The sequence below is a fragment of the Gasterosteus aculeatus genome, chromosome 11 (genome assembly GCF_964276395.1).
Source record: "Gasterosteus aculeatus chromosome 11, fGasAcu3.hap1.1, whole genome shotgun sequence".
Taxonomy (NCBI): Eukaryota; Metazoa; Chordata; class Actinopteri; order Perciformes; family Gasterosteidae; genus Gasterosteus; species Gasterosteus aculeatus.
The window spans coordinates 5980824-6004405 of NC_135699.1; the positions used below are offsets into that span (position 1 = coordinate 5980824).

The 23582-nt window shown below is 47.2% G+C and overlaps 4 protein-coding genes across 6 annotated transcripts; 1 reads left to right on the forward strand and 3 right to left on the reverse strand.

Moving 5' to 3' along the window:
- Positions 1-716: 716 nt before the first annotated feature.
- On the reverse strand, positions 717-3004 carry polr2f (RNA polymerase II, I and III subunit F). The gene is made up of 5 exons (XM_040191509.2): positions 2645-3004; positions 2410-2479; positions 2108-2238; positions 1468-1539; positions 717-1291 (listed from the first exon to the last, which is right to left on the reverse strand). Exons 1-5 carry the CDS (start codon positions 2662-2664, stop codon positions 1201-1203), a joined length of 384 nt encoding a protein of 127 aa, XP_040047443.2. The 5' UTR covers positions 2665-3004; the 3' UTR covers positions 717-1200.
- A 79-nt stretch (positions 3005-3083) lies between these two features.
- LOC120828123 (MICAL-like protein 1) lies at positions 3084-9659 on the reverse strand. Its single transcript, XM_040191487.2, has 15 exons — positions 9081-9659; positions 8629-8677; positions 8374-8515; positions 8060-8127; positions 7837-7979; positions 6903-7426; positions 6742-6784; positions 5259-5754; positions 5033-5155; positions 4691-4817; positions 4454-4544; positions 4219-4292; positions 3818-3932; positions 3686-3732; positions 3084-3466 (listed from the first exon to the last, which is right to left on the reverse strand). The coding sequence occupies exons 1-15, from the start codon at positions 9329-9331 to the stop codon at positions 3342-3344; spliced, it is 2418 nt and encodes an 805-aa protein (XP_040047421.2). The 5' UTR covers positions 9332-9659; the 3' UTR covers positions 3084-3341.
- Positions 8472-17037, forward strand: LOC120828122 (ADP-ribosylation factor-binding protein GGA1). Of its 2 annotated transcripts, none has more exons than XM_078084635.1 (17): positions 8472-8600; positions 11196-11280; positions 11476-11551; positions 11947-12045; positions 12141-12264; positions 12386-12486; positions 12652-12732; positions 12951-13088; positions 13286-13367; positions 13980-14087; positions 14318-14470; positions 14593-14663; positions 14759-14943; positions 15209-15438; positions 15519-15688; positions 15792-15902; positions 16046-17037. In XM_078084635.1, exons 3-17 carry the CDS (start codon positions 11537-11539, stop codon positions 16154-16156), a joined length of 1779 nt encoding a protein of 592 aa, XP_077940761.1. In that variant the 5' UTR covers positions 8472-8600; positions 11196-11280; positions 11476-11536; the 3' UTR covers positions 16157-17037. The 2 variants fall into 2 exon arrangements, with proteins under 2 accessions (XP_077940761.1, XP_040047419.1); XM_040191485.2 differs by lacking the exon at positions 8472-8600 and adding an exon at positions 9787-10541.
- A 70-nt stretch (positions 17038-17107) lies between these two features.
- Positions 17108-23524, reverse strand: LOC120828124 (putative ATP-dependent RNA helicase DDX17). 2 transcript variants are annotated; one of them, XM_040191488.2, is made up of 13 exons: positions 23177-23524; positions 22866-23025; positions 22652-22748; positions 22438-22571; positions 22289-22354; positions 22032-22173; positions 21760-21920; positions 21466-21638; positions 21205-21315; positions 20930-20991; positions 20761-20820; positions 18106-18333; positions 17108-18009 (listed from the first exon to the last, which is right to left on the reverse strand). In XM_040191488.2, exons 1-13 carry the CDS (start codon positions 23236-23238, stop codon positions 17606-17608), a joined length of 1860 nt encoding a protein of 619 aa, XP_040047422.2. In that variant the 5' UTR covers positions 23239-23524; the 3' UTR covers positions 17108-17605. The 2 variants fall into 2 exon arrangements, with proteins under 2 accessions (XP_040047422.2, XP_040047423.2); XM_040191489.2 differs by having other exon boundaries at positions 22866-23022; positions 23177-23480.
- Positions 23525-23582: the final 58 nt, after the last annotated feature.

Sequence of the window (23582 nt, forward strand, 5' to 3'; positions counted from 1 at the left end):
GTTTGAGGTCGACCTGATGGTGGCCTCGCGGTGGTTTGGCGGGTGTCACGTGGGCTGCTGCCCCTCCACCTCACAAAAGGACTTCCTCTGTCACATTTTCCTTTTATCAAAAGATCCACAGATTAAAGCAGTTTTTTTTTTAAATGTAACAGTTTGGCCGTGGCTACAGATAATTGTAGATTCTGGTCCAAACCGTACTCTCCAAGATGACGTTTGAATGCTGGCGAGACAGACACACACACTGCTTGACTTTAATTTGCCCCTAGGAGAAACTTTCTATATTCTAAAATGGTCACATAATCCATCCATCTCCCACAACAAAGCTGTTAATCCTCCCATTATCACGACCTATCAGCCCCTTCCATCTATCTGCATGCATTGACCCTCTTTCTGCCTGGGCAACCACCCATTTTGGTGTAACAATACGATGACTGTTTGGCTGCTTTGTGAGTATGTGTTGGGATGTGGGTGTTAAGGGTGGAGGCGTGTGGGGGGCTGAAAGAGGAGAGAGTAACTGTTGCGCTTCTCCATCAGCTGCAGCTTCTGGCAGTTAAGAGAAGTACACAAATGTGAACGCTAGAGAGGACTTTGTCAAAATCACCTCTATGGGACAAACTATGGGTATTTTATGTCCTGGAGATATCGTGATATTAACCCATAGTATAACTTCCAACTTATTATAAACATCTGTGTGTCAATAGAGCCGGACACGGACATTTATACAAAAGAGTTTATTAACAATAAAACAGTTTTTGTACACGATCACCTCCCTCCATCAGAACAAAAACATAAAATAATTACAAGACAAGTATATTTTGTAAAACAAAGTAAATGACTGATGTTACATTTCCCCCTTGTGGCTCTTTGTTGCAACTGTCAAAGAAGAACTGTTAATGTATCAGGAGTCGTGTGACAAACGACCCAATGGGGCTGAAAAGCAGTCAGATTATTCGATCCGAACCCTGCCAGAGTCTCTCTGTTTAATTAGTCTTTCAGTGTCACTTTAGCACACTTGCTTTATTCATATTTCACCCACAGTCACCTGAAGCAAGGGTGTCTGTGCATAAAACTGAGGCATTAACAGGTGGGGGGTGCTTGGATCAGCCCGGGGAATCTTCTGGGTTTTTGTGGCTAACCGACCTGATACGATGGGTGTGAATTATTATATATTGATTCATCAGTGCAGACCGGATGAGCGGTTTAATCAGTTATGATGAGCTCGTCGCAGCCCCAGTCCTCATAACTCCCATCAGGAAGGTACCTGCGGATGATGATCGGGATCTTTCTGCTCCTGTTGGACGAGGTCGGAAAATATTCACGGTGAGAGAATGGACACTACAGAGAAGTTTACATCAAAGAACATCAATCTACTCTCTAAATAATGAAAGAAGGAAACTATGTGTGCAGGCACGATGTATAATCTTACAAAGCATTACTTATGATTCAAGCTATACAATTAGCACCTACTTGAGCTCTTTCATAGCTATTTGCAAGGGGTCGGTTTCTCCCTCCAGCTCCACCATGACTGGAGCGCACATGCTGTTGGAAGAAGATAGACAGGTAGAGTAAATGCTGACAAACAGGCAATTCAAAATAGCCCTTTGAATTGTATGCTCAAAAATGTTAATGAATCCAACTGAAAACCCAGCACAAGGTTGCAAACTCTCTTCAGATGAAGGTCCAATCCCTATTAAATTTAGCCAGAAAGTTGATAAATCAACAACACTGACAGCCCACCATGTGCCTCAAAAGGAGGATAAAATCGCTGTCGAGACGTAAAGCAGCAAAATGTTTCTGAAATGCACAACCGGGCCACGCCGTAATCATTTAACTCACTCGGTTGTACAGTGGCTCATATTTCAAAACAGTACATGACAAATTCCTGCATAGGAATAAACAATTATGCTTTTATGCAGAAAAAAAAAGCCGTGGTAGAAATCAACTAATGACAGTGATGTGGTCCTGGCAACAAAAAAAACCCACCTTTGACCTTTTACGATATGTGGACATGAAACACTAAAAAGTGTGGTGGATAAAAGGTTCGAGGTGACTGGCCGGATTTGAACCCAGGACCTTGTCGTCACATCACCTGCATACAATTACTCACGCGATCTGCAGCGCTCGCGTGCCCAGCACTCTGGCCCGCTCGTATTTGGTCATGTAGGGCGTCGTGATCCTCTTCAGGTTGGCCTGCTGCCCTTCTCCTGCGGGGAGGATCTGCACGTTCTCCCGGTCCTCCTGCACACCAGAGCAAGTCACACGGGTTTGGACTATTAAAACACAACGATATCATCACAGAGTCAGCGGGGGAACTTGTGTAGAGACAATTGCAAATGGTTTGATGAATTACACACGAGCTAAATGCTCGTTAAAACAGCCAGTGGTCATTTAATTAAACGCCAAACTCACATCTCCGGCGTTTTCCAGGTCATCCATTCCATCGTCTTCTTCGGCATCTTCAAAGTCTCCGTCGTCGAAGCTACAGAAATGACATCAAAACAATTATCACAGCATCCATAACAATCCTAGGCAGCGGTGCTGAATGATGCTAGACGTCAGTTAGCTAACGTTAGCACGCGTTGGGTAGTGATCCGGTGAACACGCAGCTCCGTGTATCAGGTGAACGCTGCGTGTTGCCACTCACTTGTCTTCGTTGTCGGACATGTTTAATGTTGAAGTTTTCAAACGCTCTCAGGGAATAACTAATCAAAAGGTTCAGAGACACTTTCCGTTGTCAACACGGACCCACATGAACGTCGAGGAGGTTTAACTTCCGGTAACTCGGTCCGCTGGGCAGCATTCCGGGTGCTCCAGAGGAAGGCTTTTCTTGTTCCGCTTGCTCTCGTTTTCCAAAAAGTATTTAAAGAAAACGCTCGAGCTTGCTTTGGTCTAATAATATTTTAAATAAAACGATTATGGTGAAAGCCGCATTTAGTGTCAACAAGACAGAGGCACACACATGTGCTGAGTTCTTACGTATTGGGAATATGTCAGTCTTTACTTCATGTTTATGTTAGAACAGAAGCCTTGTTTTGCTTTTTACACAAATCATAAAGGGAAATTAAAAATGAACATAAAAGAAGTTGGCCTCTTGTAAATATTTATTTCCAAAATCCATATCCATTTCATAAAATTCCTTTAAAAAAAGTATGTAACATAAAATAAATATTGTGAGAACAGTGAGCAAAACCACATGGAAGATAAAATGTACATTGGCAACACCAAAACATTTACTGAGAATATTGAACTTCACTAGGGAGACTTAATATTACATGCATTGAGATCTTTGCATCTTTATTATCTCAAAGTACAAGTTTGTTTTCTGTAATCAGGTTAGTACTTCAGCTCTTTTTGTCCACAGAGTCTTTCTTGCTCTCAGCTTTATGGTTCAACATCTTGAACATTTTTGCAGGCTTGAATTTGACTTTTGACTTTTTCAGCTCTTTAAGTTCTTCTTTCTGAATCTCTGTGGGGAGAAATCACGGTTAGGGTCGGGAGAACAAGAATCAGTGCTATGAAAACTTGTTTTTGAAGCCGTAAAGCTTTATGAGCATTACGTGTTTAAATTTACTTTGCCTTCTCCACAAGCAGAGAGGGGAGTAAGAGTTAGACAGGAGAAGTCACATAACAGTATAAAATATATACTTTTAAATGTGGACTTTTTGATCCAAACATTTTCTTTCACCTTTGTTTTTCATCATGTCTTCCAAAAGCATATCTTCTTCTCTTTCCCTAATTAAACAAACCAAAGTCATTTTCAAGTATTTGAGAAAGGCTGAGGTATAATAATATATATATATATTTCTCTTCTGCCCACCTCTGCCTCTCCTGATCCAAGCTGCTGACGATCTGGTTCCTCCGTTCGATGATGGCGACCAGCTCGTCCATCAGCTGCTGCTCTCGAGCGCTGTCCTCCGGACTCCGGTCGCTCACTGAATGGTGAAGACGATGGCGTGTAACATTTAACGAAACAGCAAAGCAGCACGACACGTTTCATTAACCGCATCCCGTTAACCACATTCAGGAATGTAAACCTAGTGAGGTTTAGGATGTATTTCTTGTTTGCCTTCACAAAAAGGCAGTTGAGGTTAGAAGGTCAATCTCACAGTTCAAAGGATGGGAGCCTGACAGAGTGTTTTCAAGAAAAGTAATTGTGATTATTGTAAGACATGTTGGATAAAAAAAGTAACAATGTAACACAGATAGCATCATACTGACCGGGTTTATTTAGCACACATCTGAGCTCATACTCCACATCTGCCTGTTTCTCCTCCAGCTGCTGCTGCTTTGTCCTGAGAAAAGGCACGAGACACAAAGTAGACAAAAACGTAGACGAAACCTCCCGGTCACAACACTCAAGTAACATTTTGGATGCAGAGCGGACTTCAATGTGTGTGACCAATACTGGCACACACTGTATACATATATACTTGTCCTGGTCTCGTCTACTTACAGGTGAACCAGCTCTGTGTCTCTGCACATCAGAACGTGTCTCTCGTGGACCAGAGAGAACCAGGCCATCAGCATTTGTTCCTCTTCTTCATCTAAAAGAAAAATAACAGGTAATTGGAACTAACATATTAGCGAACGGCTATTACATAGTTCTTATTTATACACTACATCCACAAATACGGTGATGCGGCGCCAGCCGGTCAATGATTTGAGTTGAACTAGTGACAGTCTGCCGAACCGTCCTTGCAGCCTCTCAGATTCCTCTCCAGTTCAACTCCTCTATGTTCCAATGCCTCCAGATGTTTCTCCAGCTCTCTCATCTGCGCCTGCAGGTCTTTGGTGGACACATTCTGGTCAGACTGCACCTGTTCATCAACATACAAGTCACAGAAATATCTCACACTTTATGCAAAATGTCTGCAAAACCAAGTGCTTGTTTGCATCCAATCACCCAATTAGGTTGGATATGATGGAAGGAAACCTTTGTGCGGCAATGTGTGTTTAGAACATCAATCATATGAAAAAGTATAAGCATTCATTGAGTTTTGTTAATATGACCTGTCTCTGGAGTTCATTGTACCTTCCTCTTGATGAGCGGGAAGCCGTGTCCGGGGGCGGGGGCCCGTGTAGAGGAGAGGGCCTGAACTGTCTTTGATTTGGGCATCGCATCGCATCGATCAAAAGGGTTCTCTTTGCACCCCAGCTGAAAATAAAAAAAAACATGTTTGTCCTGAAGTATTTTGTATGGGACTGCAAAAGAAAATGTTCATATAAACTTCATTATTAACCGTTATCTCTTTCCATACCTTTCTTTGAGTTGACGCAACCTGGTCGGACTCCTTCGAGTCAGAATGCAAAAGGGAGCTTTGAGGGCGGGCCGGTGCGATAGCCGGCACAGACAGACTCTTGGGTAAAACGGGACTTTGTGTTTGTTCTGCAGCTTCGGTCACATCCACGGGGGAACCCTTTGTGTTTCTGGTTGTTTTAGTTCCTTCGCTTGAAGTCCCCACATCATCATCATCATCAGGTGTTGATTTAATAGCATTAATTGAGGGCTCTGTTTGGTCGGCAGGCTCAGGTCTCGTGCCGTCATTCTGGCTGTCCTCCTCTTCCCCAAATGGATTGGGAGGAGGCTCCCTGGGCCTGTTCCAGGACCTCCGCGCGCTGGAGACGGATTTGGATCGAGGAGCAGGTACTGGGGGAGGAGCGGGAGGCAGTTGTGTCCAGGGTCCGGGGTGGATGATATTCATCCACGGATGGTTGGTTCGCACTTTAGGGCTACCTGTCGTTGGGTTGGTGTTACTAGGGGAAAGACAAGAGGGGTTTTAAGGGGAACTTCTGAGGAAATCAGTAATCATTATTATGATAAATCAAATCCCATTGTTTAATAAAGCTCCTAAAGCATCACTGTGTGGTACGGCAGCACATCTATAACGCCACTCATCTATAGCAAATTGTAAATTGGCTTATTTGAGGAAATTGCACTTTCTTCTTTCTTGTTCTTCTGAGTTTGTACCCCTATGGTTGAATGCATTTTTTGTAAGTCACTTTGGATAAAAGCGTCAGCTAAATGACATGTAATGTAATGTAATCTACCATGGACCGCAAACTCCTGCAGAGAGTGGTGAGGACAGCAGAAAAGATCATCAAGACCCCACTGCCCTCTCTGCAGAGCATCTACCACCGCAGGGTGCACAGGAGAGCTGCCTCCATTCTCAAAGACCCCACCCACCCCAACATGGACTGTTCAAGCTTCTACCCTCAGGCAGGAGGTACAGAAGTGTCAAATGCAGGACCACCAGACTGAAAAACTATTTTTTTCCCCACTGCCATTAGAGCCATCAGCAGCTGAGAGGACTCTATAACCTAATCCACAACTGGTCTGCACTTTAGCTTGTTAGGATTTCACTTACTGTTAATTTATATTAAACATTGAATTTAATTACATTTATTTTACAACCTGCTCAGTTTTGCACATTTCCCCTTACCTCATTTCTGCCTTATTTTTATTTCATGTACATTTATGTAAATATTGTTTTTTTTTGTTTTTATTTTAAAATTGGTCGGCTTTCCAGAAAAGGGAAGCATAAGAATTTAAATACACAGGGGGTGTGCTCTTGAATCTTTTACGCGATAGTTCAAATGTTCCCAACTACATACAGTATGTTTTAAACATTGCCTTTTATTAGATTAAGATATTTAATGGGATTTCTTTTCAACATCTCTAAATTCCTAACTAAAAATCTAGCATAATCAAGAGAAATCCCCTCCATAATAAAGTACACTTACAGGGATGATCTGGATGAACATATCTGTTTATTGGATGAATGTCCTGCGTGGAAAAACAAAGACAAAAAAACAAAGCGTCACAAAAGAAAAGAGCACGTCGACATGCAAACATGTACAGAAAAACGTATCAGCTGCGGTCAAAAGAAGACGGGGCCTTTCACCTGCAGAGGGGGAGCTGACCTCGGGCTGGGCCGCTCTGGTCCTCGGTGCAGGAACCGGGACTCCAGAAGAGTCCAACATTCTCCTGGGTGCTGCAACCGGCCGACTGCTTCCTTCTGTCACTCGTGCACACGGCGAAGAAAGCTCAGAGGTCCCACGAGTCTCTGTCCCCTCCCGCTGTATCTTACCTTCTGCGGGAGCGGACACAGGTTCAGCTCTTTTGACGGTCCCGTCTTTAACTCTGGACGGAGGAAGACGAGGAGACGGCGGCTTCAAGATGTGATGAGCTGAGTCTCTGTCTTTCAGCTCTCCGCTCCTCTCCTTGCTTTCTCTCTCCTCTGTCTTCTTACAAGCGTCCTGTGTCTCTTGGTAGTCGGGGACTCTGGAGATGGCCAATCCTGCCAGAGAGAAATAACCTGCCTGAAACGTACAGTTGGGCCGACCGTCAGTGGTCACGTGGTGAGTGCAGCTCGACGAGCCGGCGCCACTTCCCTCGGGGAGGAGAGCGCTACGGCACGCGCTGCACCTGCAAGACAAATGGGAAAGGTCCCGCTGTGAAAGCGCTCTTCACGTACATCTACGGGAAAAAAGGGGATCCTATGAATTTACCGGCATTGATGTTCAAGTAATATACATACAGTATATTAGAATAATTATTATTATTATATAATGAGAAAATTCTTTGACAGTTGAGCCCGCCCCCAGAAAAACAACCCGATACGCTGCATGGCCCAAGTACAGATGTAGTTTCCTTCAGCTTTACACCAGTAGGGATGTTCAATATGACCACGGTGGTCACTTGAGACACATTCTGTCAAGTGTCAACTGCCCCCGACTCCAACCGGATTGACACACTCTGGATAAACTGGATCCAGACACTGGCAGAAGACAGCAGACCCAAAAGGACGGATGTTACCATGTGAACTGTGCTGTTACCTGAAACAGCTGCGATGGAAGACCTTCCCGTCGGTCAAATGCCTCTGTATGAGGTGGACAGGCTTGAAACAGACATGGCACACGGTCCCCGGCCTCGTGTTGGATAATCGAACCTCTCTACTGGTTTCCAGATCAGTCTGGCTCTGAAAGAAGAAGAGAAACCAGCGAGTGAGACACAAAAGCCCAGCGGCTGAGATGAGGTAAAGCATTACACTATATTTACCATGAGGCGTTTCAGAGCATCGGAGGTTTTACTCTTTGCGTGTGATGACCTCGCACCGGCCCGACCGGCTGCAAAGTCAAGAGGAGACACGCAAACGAGAGCATTGAGAGAAAAATCTAATCGGTGGAGATGAGGAGGCAACATTCAACTCAGGATGTGAAGCGTCGTGATAAAGCAGGCGAAGACGAGAACGATAATGTTCCTGTGAGAAGGACTATAAACCGCAGCGTGCACTGATTCTCTGCAAGTGGCTACGACTAAAAGCATCCGACAGACAGTTACGCAACGGAGCGGCGGCATTGTACTCAGCCCACCCTGAGACTTCCTGTTGAAGAAGCAGTAGAACCGGGACAGGTAGGTGATGACGCTGAGACAATCGGGCTCCTTGGTAGATACCATGGCCCCGGGGTCCAGCAGCGCGGGGATCCCCAGCCTCCTCTCGGCAATCTCAAATGCCTGATGGAAGCCGGCGAAGAGTGAACACAGAGAGAAAGCGTCAGACTGGAAGCAGACGATGAAGTACTTTTTGTGAGCAACGGAGGTGAGAGGCACAGGTGTAAATGACTCACCATCTTGTTATTTTGATAAACATTATCCTTGCAGAGGGAGCTGAAATCTCTGGAGCAAGGTGAGGAAGATTGTACATTGATTAAGTGTCAACAGTAAAGGACAAACAAACAAAACAGAGGCCTGTTGGTGAATGGTTGATAACCACAGACATAAAGAAGCAAGCAAAGTTCACTGAATCAATGGGATGATTCAAGTTCAATCATTTTATCTAAAGAAAAAAGGTAGAAACAAACCAACTAATCCCTTTAAACTGGTCAAGAAGAAGAGAGGCAGACAGAGATTAAGCATGGGAGAGCAGATTAGACGGTGTGCAGGTCCTGCTCTGCTCCAGATTACACAGCACGTTAGTCAATCTGCCCCACATATAAATGTGTCCTAAACATGCAGCGCACCCACAGAGCAGACCGGTGTCTACCAGCAATACACCCCATGCAACCACCGCTCTACTCACATCAGGTCAGGTCGGTGTCTGTGGATGATGGCGCAAAATGCAAGCCCATCTCTGAATGACGTCGACATGTTCTTGATTTCCACGTTGGGGTAAGTGGCGCATGCGGCGCGGCACCAGTCCCGCACGTCCCTCGGCGATGCCATCGGTTGCGTGAGATGGGACACGCGGGCAGGATGAACATCGCACTTTGGAAGTGAGAGGGGTTCGAAGACAGCGGAGCAGGTTGGGCTTCTGGGACAGGAAACGAGCATCTACGTGCAAAGTACTTCTTGCAGGAACCCCCACCCGCCCAAACCGGGTTGGTGAAGCAGCAGCACACAGGAAGGAGGGTTGACTTTCTGTTTTTTTTTGTTGCGGTTACCTTGTCAAGTAAACACCAAGGAAGCGACGTTCGCCGTGGCTCGCTCACAACAACGTCACTTTCCACCAGTCAACGCGAAAGGAGATTCTGAATGTGGATGACTGTCGCCTAAAACAAGGCCGATTTAAATGAAAACAGTTCACTTATAAAAAAATCAAATCCCGTTACATGCCGTAGTAACGGCGTTGTTGTGCTCCACATTCAGTGAAACGCACAATAGCTGTCGCCAGGGGGAGATACAGAGCTGCTGCATCTAGAATTAGGACAGGGAGGCCTCTGCCTACAAGTGGATTTCTCCTTCTTTCTTTTCTCTCCCAGGAAAAATATTTAATAAATAAGAATAAAAAGGAAATGAATGCATAACTGCAACTGCTGCAAAGAAATGTGTAAATAACCAAAGATATTGATGATCAATGAATATATATATTTCAGGTCCACTTGTCATTTTCAGAACGATTACGAAAGAAACGTCAGTAAAATGTCCGTTTATATCCAAATCTTAAGTGTCCAAAATGGAATACTTTGATTTTGAAAGAATTTTACTCGGTCATGTGACTGTCCGTTCGCGTGACTCTCTGATCATAGAAACTAGTTAGATAGAACGGAAAACGCAAACTTGGTCATTGGTGTTGACTTGGCACATTACAATCAAAATATCACCACCCAATGAAACAAATATGTGTTAAAACCTTGGGTACTATATATATTTCTACATATCTTTGAAATCTATTCTCAAACCTGTCTTTCTGCCTGTTAATCTATGTGTGTGCCCGTCTGTCTTTCCACTTGTTAAACACTATCAAGCAGTGTGTGCCCGCCTTGTCTTGGGGGCGTTGTTGGCTTTTCACTGTTGCTGGTTCCGGCCGTGAGGAGGAACAACTGGTGCGTTTGATGAGGAACGACCAGCGGCCCCCCCGCAGGTCGCTCTGAGCCGCCACGCACCCCACGGGCACCGCCTGCGGGTGTCTCTTCTATGCGCTCTACTTCTACGTCCCCTCTGCCTCTACGTGGACGCGCGTCCCTCGCGAGACCGACGCAGCGCATAAATCTCGCAGTGATGGCTGCGCCGCCCGACGCGGAGAGTTTGGAGTCTCGTATCAGTGAGTGTTTTAAAGATGTCGCAGCGAGCAGATATAGTCCGGAGTGAGGGACCCTCACGCGTCATAGTCCGAGTGCCGTCGCAGACGAGATGACAGCCCGGCGAAGCCGCGCGGGTCCCAGCGGAGGGGACTCGAACCCTGTCGCCACGTCCAGGATGCTAAGCTAGCTCCGGAGCCGCTGCTAACTGTCAACACACCGTTTAACTCACAGCCGCACGGAGATTTAGCGCTGCGGCTCGATTGCTCAACGCGTTATTTTGCGATAATATCTCGAGGGGGGCACCCGAAGACACGGGGGTCAGATCCTGATTAAGGAAAAGCTGTGGCTTCGTAAGAAAGTTCGAGAAAGACAATGACACAGTGCGAATACGGACAGCAAGCTAGCTCACGCGATCCCCTGGTAGCACGTTCACCGCGTCTTCCTCTGCAAGGTGGCATGCTGGGCTTAATTAAGTCAACGTCATGGTGTCACTAGGACATCTTGGACCTTCTTGTGTGCTTGGCTAAAGTGTTTTGGACTCGGCATCTGTAGCTGTACGGTTCTACAGGCGTGTGAACAAACCGTATTAATCGGTGGACCTGCTAAAGTGGCATCTGACCATAGAAACATCTGCCACCTCCGTTGTCTGATGCCCCATTTTTCTAACCTTCCAGACCGAGCTACAAACCCACTGAACAGAGACGCCGACTGGAGCAGCATCCACGCCTTCTGTGACCAGCTCAACAATGACTTGGAGGGGTGAGAGGAGGCCACATGGCTGATGCTGATTCTATTTGATAAATCCTGGATCAACAGGATTCCCTGTTGAATTTCAGATCGAGGAAATTCATCTCGTTGACAAAACTAAACCGTCAGTCCATATGGACAAGTGTTTAATTCAATATCTTCACGTGTACTTTCTGGACGTTGGGTTCTGTTTGTGTTCTGTTACAGTCCTCAGCTTGCCACAAGGCTCCTGGCCCACAAGATCCAGTCTCCACAGGAGTGTGAGGCCATGCAGGCCCTGCTGGTGAGTTACAATGTGAACCAGGTTCTGCTCGGCGCAATCAGCTGCCTGATTTCAACGTGTTTTTTAGTGGAAATGTTTTTGTTTTGTCAAGTTTTTCCTAATCCACTAAGGCTGTACAAATGTTCTACCTTGCTAATGAAATGGGTGTGTACGTTTCCTAATGGTTTTCACTGCTATAAAATAACAATATTGAAGATCATTTTACTATGAGAAAAAAAAAAAGTGCATTTTAACTTTTCAAAGGAGTCCGTGTTCCCGAATGTATCTCAGGAATGTAATCTAATGTAACAGAGAGATGAGTGTTGGTTTGAATATGTCAATCCATGGTTTGATGTGGGAGTCCTTGCGAGCACGTGGGATCTGTTTTCAGTTCTTGCATTGTAATTATTGCCCAGGTTCTGGAGACGTGTATGAAAAACTGCGGGAAAAGGTTTCACAGTGAAGTTGGCAAGTTCCGTTTTCTCAACGAACTTATCAAAGTCGTTTCCCCAAAGGTAAAACTCCCCACGAGTTTCTCTGGCTGCTTGTTTGTTTCCCCCCCCCCCCCCATCTGTTGTGTCACATGTTCTCACTTATTGTTGTCCTCCAGTATTTGGGTTCCCGCTCACCAGAGCCGGTTAAAAAGAAGGTTTTGGAGTTGATCTTTAGCTGGACTTTGGGTTTACCTGATGAGGCCAAGATCTCAGACGCCTACCAGATGCTGAAGAAACAAGGTGAGATATCCTCAGTTACTAACTAACTTCCCAGAGTTGTGGGAAGGCACCAAACTGTCTCGGGCAAAGTTCATTTTTAATAGTTGGAAGCATTTAACGCTGTTATTTTTTGGCAAATCAGGTATTATTAAACAAGACCCAGAGCTGCCTCCTGACAAGCTGCTGAACCTTCCTCCACCCAGACCCAAGAATGCCATTTTTGAGGATGAGGAGAAGTCAAAAGTGAGGAATCGTCTGTTCATAATCGCAGTTATTTGAAAATGTGCTTTTGAACACTTCATTAAAAGTGACCTTGGTCGCTCCTGCTGCTAAAACTGTGCTCTCCTCCGGCATCGAGGAAGCCTGTTCAGTCCCTTCTCACCATGAGAACTCTGTCTGCTTTGTCAGGTGTTGTCTCGCCTGTTGAACAGCTCGCACCCCGACGACCTAAAAGCCGCCAACAAACTCATCAAGGAAATGGTCCAGGAGGTAACTATCACTACTTTAATGAACATTAGTGGGATGAGGAAAAAGGGGTCCTGATTTCAGGGTAACAGAAACAGGCCCTAGACGTTCCTGGTTAATCTCCCTGACCTGGCTGTTTTTGTGTTTTTCTATTGGTTAGTGCAGCTTGCTTCGTGTATGATCTTTTCTTCACATGGCGACGCTATTTGTGGCCTCTGTGAAACTCCTTTGGTCCGTTGCAGGATCAGAAGCGAGCGGAGAAGGTGTCCAAGCGGGTGAACGCCATTCAGGAGGTGAATGAGAGCGTCTCCCTGCTGACTCAGCTTCTGCAGGACTACGACGGCACCGCCGACAACCAGAGCAACGCTGAACTCGTCCAGGTGAACCGAGAGATGCTTTTTAACACATTTAGACGTCTGTGACGTTGTGATCAACCAGACAACAAACTTGAGATCAATTACTTTGCACTTTCTATTATTGTAAGTAATTTATGTACAAAACCGTTCTTTTCTCAAACCCTTCAGTCATTGGTGTACTTTGGTAGGAAGGGTTATAACGGATTGTTTTGTGTGACCAGGATCTGTACCAGCGCTGTGAGAAGATGAGACCCACACTGTTCAGACTGGCAAGTGATACGGAAGACAACGACGAGGCTCTCGGTGAGCATCACTCGCATCCATCAGTCACTGAACATCACGAAGAAAAAAAAAGGAGAACGGTCGCTCCTTGTTTATTTGCTGCTGCATTCAATATTCACGCGTTAATTAACTGAACTGAACTCTGTGATCTTTCAGAGTCGCGTATTTGACACTCTCACTATATAAAGTCTTTGTCCTTCTTGGTTGTGGTCCAAAGGCTTTTCGACTGGCGTACTGGAGTTGAAGGGTTGAGCTTAGCTGCTTTGGTTGACTATAGTGTAATAAACAACATCCCAAACCTTATTCAAAATAAACCGGCATTTACTAGAAGTTCAAATCTGGCGAAATAAACAAATTCATCACATCGAACTGATTTAAACTGACCAAAATAACCAAAACATGCTGCAGCTGAAGAATGTTTCCTTGTTGCGTATTAGTCCGAATTTTCGGCCCACCTTCCTTCAATAACGGCTTCCACAGATGTGACCTCACGGTCAGGTGAACACTAACACTGTAGTACTGGAGGTAAATAAGAAACAATACAAAAAATATAAAAGTTCCGAGACATAACTGACTGTTACCATAACCCTGTAAAAATCAATGTAGAAAACGTTTTCTCCCGTCTGTCCACAGCGGAGATCCTGCAGGCCAACGACAGTCTGACGCAAGTCATCAACCAGTACAAGCAGCAGGTGAAGGGGGAGATGGTGAACGGCAACAACACGTTAAACAGGACCACAGGTGGGTGAAGCCTTCAGAAGACGGACATGAAGGAGTCCACCGGTCGGTCGTAGAATTGTCAGTTAAGCCCGAGTCCCCCACTGACTGACTGACTGACTACTAAAGACACCGTTGGACACTTTCAATAGCATTGCTACTTGTTTTCCGCTGCGCTTTATTTTCTATTTTTAATTTCATAGCATCTATATTTGTCCGTTTGCAATAAAGTGGCGTGTATGCGTTTCTCACAGGCGGAGGAACGGCGCTGCTCGATCTGTCAGGATTGGACACGTCCCCACAGTCTCCCCCGTCCTTCCCAGAATTCCCCACTCCAACAGACCGCCTCCACATCCCTTTGCAGGAGATGGGGATCAGTCTCCTGGATGACGAGCTCATGTCACTTGGTAAACCCCCCCACCCCCCCCCCCCCCCCCCACACACACACACACGTGAAGATGCCGTTTGCAGGATTTTGATTGTGTTTGTTTTAGATAAATAGTAGCGTCTCTCTTTGTGCATCCCATAGGTTTAAGTGAAGGAACACACACCAATCCCCCCTCCCAGCCCGAGGACTCCACTGCCTGGGACTCCTTCCAGGTTTAGTATTATTTATCTGTCCATCATGTCAACAGGCGTCATCGCCCTCGATACAGCGCCGGTATAATCCAGGCATTCATACTTTCTACTTCCAGTCCTCTGACAGCATAGACGCAGACATCCCAGCAGGACCCAGTCTCCTTCTGAGTCCGGACCCCTCCCACTCTCAGCCCCTTTCGTCCTGCTCCACACCTGGGAACTCGGCCCTGGACGAGCTGGACCTGCTGGGAAAGACGCTGATGCAGCAGTCGCTGCCTCCAGAGGGCCTGCAGGTCAAATGGTATTTAACGAACGCCACTCAAACTGACTCACATTGCGTGCGTGCGTGCGTGTGTGTTGTGTGGGTTAAAGATCGGTTCAATAGCAGCTACTATTGGATTTCTGTCTAGTTTTTAAATCATTGACTCTCCATCGCTGATCAGAGAAGCAGACTGCTACATGCTTTTATTCTGCCTCAAAATGCTCCCCCAGAGGTGAAATGGTATGACATCATACATTCACCCGTAAAGCAAACTGGGATGAATTGTTCAATCATTGGCTTTCAGGGACAAGCAGCAGTGCAAACCCACTCTGAGGGACCTCCAGAGCAAATCTGGGTGCAACATCACCCCGAGCCCCATACCGACCTTCGCCGCGGAACACGCCGCACCGCTCGCCGTCCCTCAGCCCGGCCCCGCGGCCACGTTGCTGGACACGTCCCCGCCTCGCGCAGAGACGCCGCCCGCAGAAGTCACACTGACTGATGTTTTCGTACCGCTAGAATCCATTAAGCCCAGTAGGTTGAACGCCGACGGCTCAAAGCATCTCCCTGCCTGTGAGCGTGGATCATGTACTCTTCCCTCTCTCTCTCTCCAGGTAGTCTGTTACCTGTGACGGTGTTTGACGGACACAGTCTGCGGGTTCTCTTTCACTTTGCCAGCGACTCGCCCCCTTCTCGTCCGGATGTGCTGGTGGTGATCATCTCCATGTTGTCGTCCGCTCCCGTCCCCGTCTGCAAGATAAACTTCCAGACCACGGCTCCGAAGGTCAGCAGGGAGACTGTGTAACTCTCGACTTTTAAAAGACATTTGCAAGTGATTCACCGCCGAGTTCAAATGTTTGACTTGTTTTTTTATTTATCAACTGTAGTCCATGGCGGTGAAGCTTCAGCCCCCGTCAGGGACCGAGCTCCCGGCCTTCAACCCAATCCTTCCCCCTGCTGCCGTCACACAGATCCTGCTGCTGGCCAACCCAAACCGGGTAAGCAGACAGTTGTACCGCTCTACACACTGTAGCTTAGTGGCTGCTTTCAAGGCGCGCCATCAGTTTGTCTTTAAACACGCGAGTACAGATGCTGTAAATACTGAACTATAAGTGTGTGTGTGTGTGTGTCCGTCCCTCAGGAGAAAGTGCATCTGCAGTACAGATTAACCTTCACCATGGGGGAGGAGGAGCACAGCGAGAGCGGCGGTCTAGAACAGTTCCCTCCTCCAGAGACTTGGGGGAACCTATAGCATTGAAACGCAACCACAACCTGACACTCTCAGCTTTCAGACTCCTTCTGAAAAACCACCTCTCCAACGCGACACTGTGCATTCGCTCAATTTCCTTTTGTAAAGACGTGCTTTCTTTGATCGGTATTGATTTGTTTCCTTGCTTTGCGCTTGTACTTTCTCACGTTATTCTTAACAGGCTACATCATATTATTTGGTGTGCTTGATGTTTATCTCTTTACAACGTTGGTCTGATTAGTTGCGTCGAGCTTCACCTCTGCATGCTTTTCATATGTGGGACACAATCCAGCACACCGAGCGGACGTTAGTCATCTTAGTTTTCACAAAGCTATACTTAATCATCCTTTTGTGGTGTGTTTGGTAATTTATTTTGCTACGAATGAGGACACTTTCTGATTTGCACGGAAAATGATGTTTGATTGTACGGTTGTCATGTCTGTTCATCTTGTGAAAAGAACAAAATTAACTCCGAGAATTGTGTATCATTTACCATATGTGCCTATTTTGCAGTTCTAACATTATTTAACGGTCTGTTTGGATGGATTTGTTTTTCTCATCTGTGACACACCCGGCATGTTGGTTCTGTCTGAGATGCAGTTCAGCGATGTAATATCCTTAAGATTCTTGTGTATTTTCGTTACTTACATTCTGATTTAAGTTGCTATTGGGGCATCTTGTGCTGGTGATCTCAAACAAGTTCAACTGGTTTACCGGCGTGATGCATGTCAGCCACGTTCAACCCCCCCCCCCCCCCGGCTCTCAAACACCTCGCTCAATACGACTGCTTTGTAAATACCAGTGATAGCAGACCCGTTATGTATATTTGACTTGTGCGAGAGCATAATATTCCAAATGGGTAATAAAGGATTTTTCTTGGTGAACTGAAGCCCTGTTCATTTGTTTCATCACATGGAAACTACACCTGGATGTCAAGGAAATAAAGACCACAGCTTGATACAGTGAGCTTTATTAAACTGTAAAAATGATTTTGCATGGAAAATCTCACCCCACATTGGTGACTAACTGAATAAGCAAATGTGGAAAAAAGCTAATGTATGTGCTTGATGCACAGCTGCCTCTATCAGGCCAAAATAAGTATAATAATAAAATCAAAAAGAAGAAATCCCTTTTACACCAAGTTTTGTTAAATCTACTCAGTGATTTTTGAACACAAGATAAGACCTTGAACACTAACCGCTCTTGTACAATAATTCACAACACCTACCTCATACACCTAAAGGGAAAATCTGATTACAAATACAGCAAGTTTGAAAGACATTTATTTCTCCCCAAAATCCTAACTAGCTTCTGTGAAACTTAACTCTGATTTAGTGGACCAATCAAACAAACTGGGAATCAGGCCCCATTCTGTCGTGGCTTGTTTTAAATTGAATGTAGATGTTGTAATGGTCAGATGGGTGTGTGCGCGGGACCGACTCACAAGCGACATTACTCTGTGCCTGGCGGCAGCGGAGGGGCGAACTGGAAGGGGGCGTGGCCCATCATGGGCTGGGGAAGGTTGAACTGCATTAGTGGCTGTGGCCCCACCGCAGAGAGCGGGAGCGGCACCAACCCACCGGCCCCCGACCCAGAACTGCTGGTGCTGCTGCTGGTATTCTGGAACTGCTCGTATGAGCTGCTGCGCCCGCCGTCCCTGCTGCTGCGATCTCTGTAAGAGGAGGAAGAGGAGGAGGACGAGCGCTCGCCGTCCCGGCTGCTTCCTCTGCGGCCGTTCCGGCTGATCTCTTTGTCGCTGCCGCCGCCCGCAGGGCGCATTCGCCTCTCACACTCGCTCTGGTACATCAGGTTGGGGTTGTTCGAGTCGGCGCCACTGCGAAAACGAGGACGCCCACCTGCAGATGGAAAAAAGAAGGAAGACAACAATATTCCACATTCCAATAGCCTCATAGTACATTAGGAAGTGAATATCTAATCCAGCGAGGTCTCACCTCCTGCACGTCCAGTGTCCACCAGCTGCAGCAGTTTGGGATTGATGGCCTGTCGGGCCTCCTCCAGCACCCGAATCAGCTCGCGGGCCTGCCGCAGGTTCCCCGGGGTGAAGAAGGTGTAGGCGGTGCCTTTGTTGTTGCTGCGGGCCGTGCGGCCGATGCGATGGATGTAGTCCTCCGACGAGTTGGGATAGTCATAGTTGATGACAAATTTGACATCCTCCACATCTGGACATTTGAGGCGGCGGTGGTTGAGGGGGGGGGGCGGCGTGACGGGGGAGGAGAAGACGAGTACACAATTCAGGACAAAACTAAGACATGAACTCCATTTGTGAATTTTTAAGTTTTCGTGCTTTTGAAAGATGGGAAGTTGTAGACAGGAAATACCATCATCATCCTCGAAAAAGCTTACGGCCACTTACCTTAAATCAACAATTGGAAAAGGAGTTGACTTACCATGCTAATTACTCCTTATCTAGCATAGAGCAGTGCACACATGCACATAAGATACGTGTGGCCAAAGGGGGACACGTCAAATGAATTCATGAAAAGTCTGCAGTTTGCTGAAGAGGAAGCAGGTTTCGGGGGTGGGGGGCAGGGGGGGTTAAAGTACAGTACTCACCCTACATCAGAGATATAGTGTTGGCTTATAAAGTGACCCCTCTGTCTTCCTACCCATCACCAGTCCTGGGAGGTCTGCAGGGGGAGGAGAAGGACCGCACGGTACAGAAGTGGTCCCCCCCCCCCTCACAACAACACCCCCAAAGCTGTGAATGGTGAGTCATAGCTGCAGTGGGACCGTGCTGGGAAACTCATCATCAATATCTCATCTTAGCATCTCAAGTCCTTGTAACAATGCCTACTTTGATGGGGGGGCAAATAACTTGCCCCATAATAACCGATTGTGATGTAGAGCGGTGGAAATGGCAGAAATATGGCCTTTGAATTTGTTGTGGCTGGTTCCAAATGCCCCAGATGGGAGTGACATCAACGAGCCGAGCTTAAGTTTATCACACTAAGGAGAAGCCAAGTGAATGTTCTCTGAGAGGGGAGGGAGGAGGGGGGGGGGGGGGGGGGGTTCTGTCAGGGGACACGAGTCCTCACAGAGGGACTTAAAGAAGTCATCGAGAGCTGGTGAGTTATTAACAGACTGGTGCTCTGGGATTAGGTCTACAAAGGTAAACGTCCAAAGTCCTACAGGTAAAGAGGGGTTAGAGGCAGGACACGGTGTGGATTTGGAAATGGGGGGGGGGCAGAGGGACAAAGTGTGTCAGTAATGATTTTAAAAAGGAAACAACAGGAAGATAATACAGGACCGGACAGGAAGTTGGGTGGTAAAAAGAGAGAGTGAAGAGATGAACGAGAGAAAGGACCAGAGGAAGTGAGAGAAAGGAGGGACGGAGAGGCCGAGGAGGGGAAAGGGGGGGCGGACCGGATTATAGAGAGGTGGCTCCTCCAGGCCAGGACTCCTGCCAGCCAGGACCAGACATGACGTCCGCAGAGGGAGAGGCCGGCCGGCACAGCGGTGGTGGGGGGCGTCAGGGGCTGGCATCAGGGGGCGGTTGAGAGGGAAGCCTCCAGCATAGCCGGCCATGCCTGGCTTTGGCTGCTGTGCACGCTCACTTCCTGGCAGTCGTCTTCCTGTGACGCACCACCGTACCTCGGCTTCACGGGGCACCTATCAGACCGGATTGTACGCAGAACCAATTTGGGGCAAAAACGTCACTCTCCAAAGTTTGTTAGGGAGAATGGAAATGTATCTCCTCAAGGACGGTCAAGAAAAGTCTTCTTAATCCATCTCCTATCAGAAAAACTATGGGAATATTTAAAAACTGTTAAAAAAAAAATGTCTGAGTCTGAGTTAATTCAATCAATGGTGTGGTGCGTCACTGTGGTGGTGGCGTGGCTGAGGGGAACCCAAGCCTCCTCTCCTCCGTACCCCCCTCATCGCCCTCTCTCCTGACAGCCGCCCCCGACCCTCGGATCAAATTTGGAAGACCAGCAGCAGCAGCCCACGCTTGCTCCCCGCCCCACCCCTGTCGTCCAGGCAGCCATTGTCCTGGAAAGGGGGGGGGAAAGAGTCTGGTTTGGGGGCTCTGCTCTAGGTTTTCCTCGGAGGTAGCTGTGTCTGGGGCCGATTAATCAGGCCGTCTCTCTCCCCACGTCAGCTTTCGACTTGTCATGCCTAGGTCCGGCTGCAGGCTCCCGAGGGCCTGTGTGCTTCTAGTTGCCGGAGAAGAGACTTGGAAACAAAACAAAAAACAAACAAAAAAAACAAACAAAGAAAAAAATATGAAAAGAAAACAAATGAACATAGAGTTAGGTTAAAGGTTGCTAGCCATCCTGTAAAGGGCTGCTTGGCCAACACTCACCCCTTACGTCTCCACACTACTCAACATCATTCCCACGTTCAGCCTAGAGTTATTCAATAGACCCAAGTGGCTTAAACCCTGCTTCAATGATGCACATTGTATCTGAGAAGCAGTGCTGTATGCGTCTGTGATTGTTTGTTTTCATCATAATTACTGTGTGTAAACATGCAGTGTGGGGTCATTATGGACTGACCATTGGTATCATCATACCGCTAGTTAAATGGTTGAATATACTGCATGTGTTGCATCTCAGTGTGTTTGCACTTGAGCACACAGGACGTACCCAAACCACGAGAGGCCACGTCAGTTGCAATGAGGATGGGAGCTTTGCCGCTACGGAATTCTGCAACAAAGATCAGATGTTCAGGAGCTGAACGTCTTCTCAAAAGAAAAAAAACAGAAGAGAAAAATTCAATTTCACTTTTGTTCAAACGTCAGTGGATTCGTTGTACCTGATAACACCCAGTCTCTCTCTGGCTGGCTCTTGTCGCCATGGATACACATTGCTGGCCACCTGTAAGGGAGACAAGCAAACTGTAACTTAAACCGCCGTGTACAGTTAATATCGCAATGACTTTTCTTAATCCCCAGAGAGCAATGCATGCAGACCCGTTCACACATACTTCTGTTTCAGATACAGGATGCGATTAACATGGTAATGCATGACCGCAAAGATCAAACTCCAGAGAATGATATTCTATTCCTATTGTACATCAATATTACTCACCCGTCTCGTCTCATCCTGCGTGTGAGATCGTCACAGCGTTTCTTGGTCTCCGCGAAGATGATGGTCTTGTTCTCTTTCTCAGCCATGATCTCCTCCATCAGCTGGATCAACCTGAGCAAAGGGAGCAAAAAGAAAACGGGTTACGATCATTAAAGTAGGAATTGGAAAAGGGAGGGAAAAGAGTAGGAAGCGAGACGAATAAAGGACGAGCGGCCCAAAACAATACGAACCAAACAAAGCAGGAAGAGACAGACAACTTACTTGTGTTCCTTCTCACTCTCAATACAGACGTCAACTATCTGAAGGATGTTGTGGTTGGCGCTGAGTTCCAGAGCTCCGACATTGATTTGGACATAATCTTTCAGGAAGTCCTCTGCCAGCTGGCGGACCTCTTTGGGCCACGTGGCGCTCCACATCAGGGTCTGTCTGTCGGGCTGGGCCAGGAGAAAAAAGGAATAACAACATTTTTAAGAAAGATTCACGACGGATACTAAAATGACTGCTTCATTTGGTAAAGACATATCAAAACATAACGCGTAAGCTTTCAGAATTTACCCTGATCTGGTCCACAATCTTACGGATCTGTGGTTCAAAACCCATATCCAGCATGCGGTCAGCTTCATCCAGAACCAAGTAGGTGCAGCGGCGCAGGTTGGTCTTCCCGGCTTCGAGGAAGTCTATCAGACGACCTGGTGTGGCAATGCAGATCTCAACCCCTGAAGGAGACACATTAGTGTTACAGACTAATTAAATGTGGATTTCAATGGGAAGAAATTGTAGCAATGTAAACCAAACTGGTGTCAATCTCATTAGTTAATATGGCCAACCTCTCTCCAGGTCTCTGATTTGAGGTCCCTTGGGAGCACCCCCATACACACAAGTGCTTTTGATGCGGGAGCACTTCCCATAATCGCAGGCCACCTGCTGGACCTGCTGCGCCAGTTCTCTTGTGGGCGCCAGGACCAAGCACTGCAGAGCACACAAACAATACACGGTTTAGTGCACTAGACTCTTTCATTTAGGGCAGAGATGTCATTTTTAAACTCAGCTAAGCGATTGGTGTATTCCTATTCTCTGCGCTTACAATGGGCCCGTCTCCCCGCTCCAGGTAGGGCTGATGATTGATGTGCACAATGGCAGGCAGGAGGTACTGAGGTAAAACAAAACAGAGGGGTGTCAGTTGATGGTGCTGCTCTGGCTGGTGTCTCGGTTAGAGGAAGACGCGCGCCTCACCGATAGTGTCTTCCCGGAGCCCGTCTGAGCAATGCCCACCATGTCCCTGCCGCTCAGGGCCAATGGGAAACCTTGTGACTGAATGGCTGTGGGCTCCTTGAAATTCTGCTTCACCAGGACATCCAATACATATTCTAGATGGAGAGGCAGAACAAAAACAGACTTGAGTTTGGTATTAATTTGGAGTTGGTGTGCAGTGAATGCGGGTGCTTACGGGGAAACTGCGCCTGGTGGAAGTGCGTGACGGGTTTTGGGCAACCTGAACCCCGAACAGTGATTTCTTTTTTCCTGCAGTACTCCTCGATGTCAAACTGAAAGCACAAGAGAGGAAAACCAACAGAGCAGCTTTAATAACGTTAACCCGGAGTGTCTCTTCTCCAGCCAGGGGGTCAGAGGATCACACGGAGATAACGTCATGTCAGGACCACCTCGCTTAATCGCTGCACTTCCGAATGTTCGACGTAAAAGTTCTTCTCGAATTTAGGAAGCTCGTCCAGGTCCCATCGCTTCTTCCGTAGACGGTCCCCGGGGTTCCCAAACTTCCTGCCCGACGACGGGCCGCCTCTGCTGGACCCGTAACGAGGGCTGCTGCAACGAGACGAGACACACACGGTGGGTGGCTAACGCTACATTAGCTTCGTGGCGGCATTACTGGGCTGCGATGTGAGCCGTGCACGCGTGTTTCTTGTACGGGACACTGACGTCAGCGCGAACGGTAGCTGGCGGTTTAGCTGCTTACCCTCGGTCTCTGTCTCTGTCGCGGCCTCTGTCTCGGTCTCTGTCGCCATAAGAACCTCTCATTGTGCGGAGGAGATGTGAGGCAGTACAATGGCGGTGGCGTTAGCTCAGTGGGTCCTTTTCTCGAAGAAGTTTCCCGGCTTTCGCTTTTCACTCGAACTGTTAACTACCGTCACGGGCCTTGACAACAAACCACCGTAACGTTCGTAATACCAAACGTAACGTTTGCCGAGGCCTACCTCTGCTTTGTTGTTGTTAACAAAGCGCATGCGCAGCGGGAGAGCGGAAGTGGGAGTGGCTGACTGTTTATGAAGCCCCGCCCCCACTTCTGACTGAACGTCTGTCCTCTTTGTGGAAAGGGGCGATTTCTTTTTTGTTGTTTATCTGATGAAACCCACTCTGATTCA

Coding starts and splice junctions, on each gene's coding strand:
- polr2f (XM_040191509.2), bottom strand. CDS start 2,664: ATGTCCGACAACGAAGACAA. Junction 2,480..2,644: donor ATGTCCGACAACGAAGACAA/GTGAGTGGCAAC, acceptor TCATTTCTGTAG/CTTCGACGACGGAGACTTTG. Junction 1,540..2,107: donor ACGCGAGCGCTGCAGATCGC/GTGAGTAATTGT, acceptor TTCTTCCAACAG/CATGTGCGCTCCAGTCATGG.
- LOC120828124 (XM_040191488.2), bottom strand. CDS start 23,238: ATGAGAGGTTCTTATGGCGACAGAGACCGAGACAGAGGCCGCGACAGA. Junction 21,316..21,465: donor GAGAGTGAGAAGGAACACAA/GTAAGTTGTCTG, acceptor CCCTTTGCTCAG/GTTGATCCAGCTGATGGAGG. Junction 18,334..20,760: donor CGTGGCCTCTCGTGGTTTGG/GTACGTCCTGTG, acceptor TCAAATGTCCAG/ATGTGGAGGATGTCAAATTT.
- LOC120828123 (XM_040191487.2), bottom strand. CDS start 9,331: ATGCTCGTTTCCTGTCCCAGAAGCCCAACCTGCTCCGCTGTCTTCGAA. Junction 8,678..9,080: donor AGACACCGACCTGACCTGAT/GTGAGTAGAGCG, acceptor ACCTTGCTCCAG/AGATTTCAGCTCCCTCTGCA. Junction 3,467..3,685: donor AGACATGATGAAAAACAAAG/GTGAAAGAAAAT, acceptor TTCTCCCCACAG/AGATTCAGAAAGAAGAACTT.
- LOC120828122 (XM_040191485.2), top strand. CDS start 10,415: ATGCGCTCTACTTCTACGTCCCCTCTGCCTCTACGTGGACGCGCGTCC. Junction 11,552..11,946: donor AGGCCATGCAGGCCCTGCTG/GTGAGTTACAAT, acceptor ATTATTGCCCAG/GTTCTGGAGACGTGTATGAA. Junction 13,089..13,285: donor GCAACGCTGAACTCGTCCAG/GTGAACCGAGAG, acceptor TTGTGTGACCAG/GATCTGTACCAGCGCTGTGA.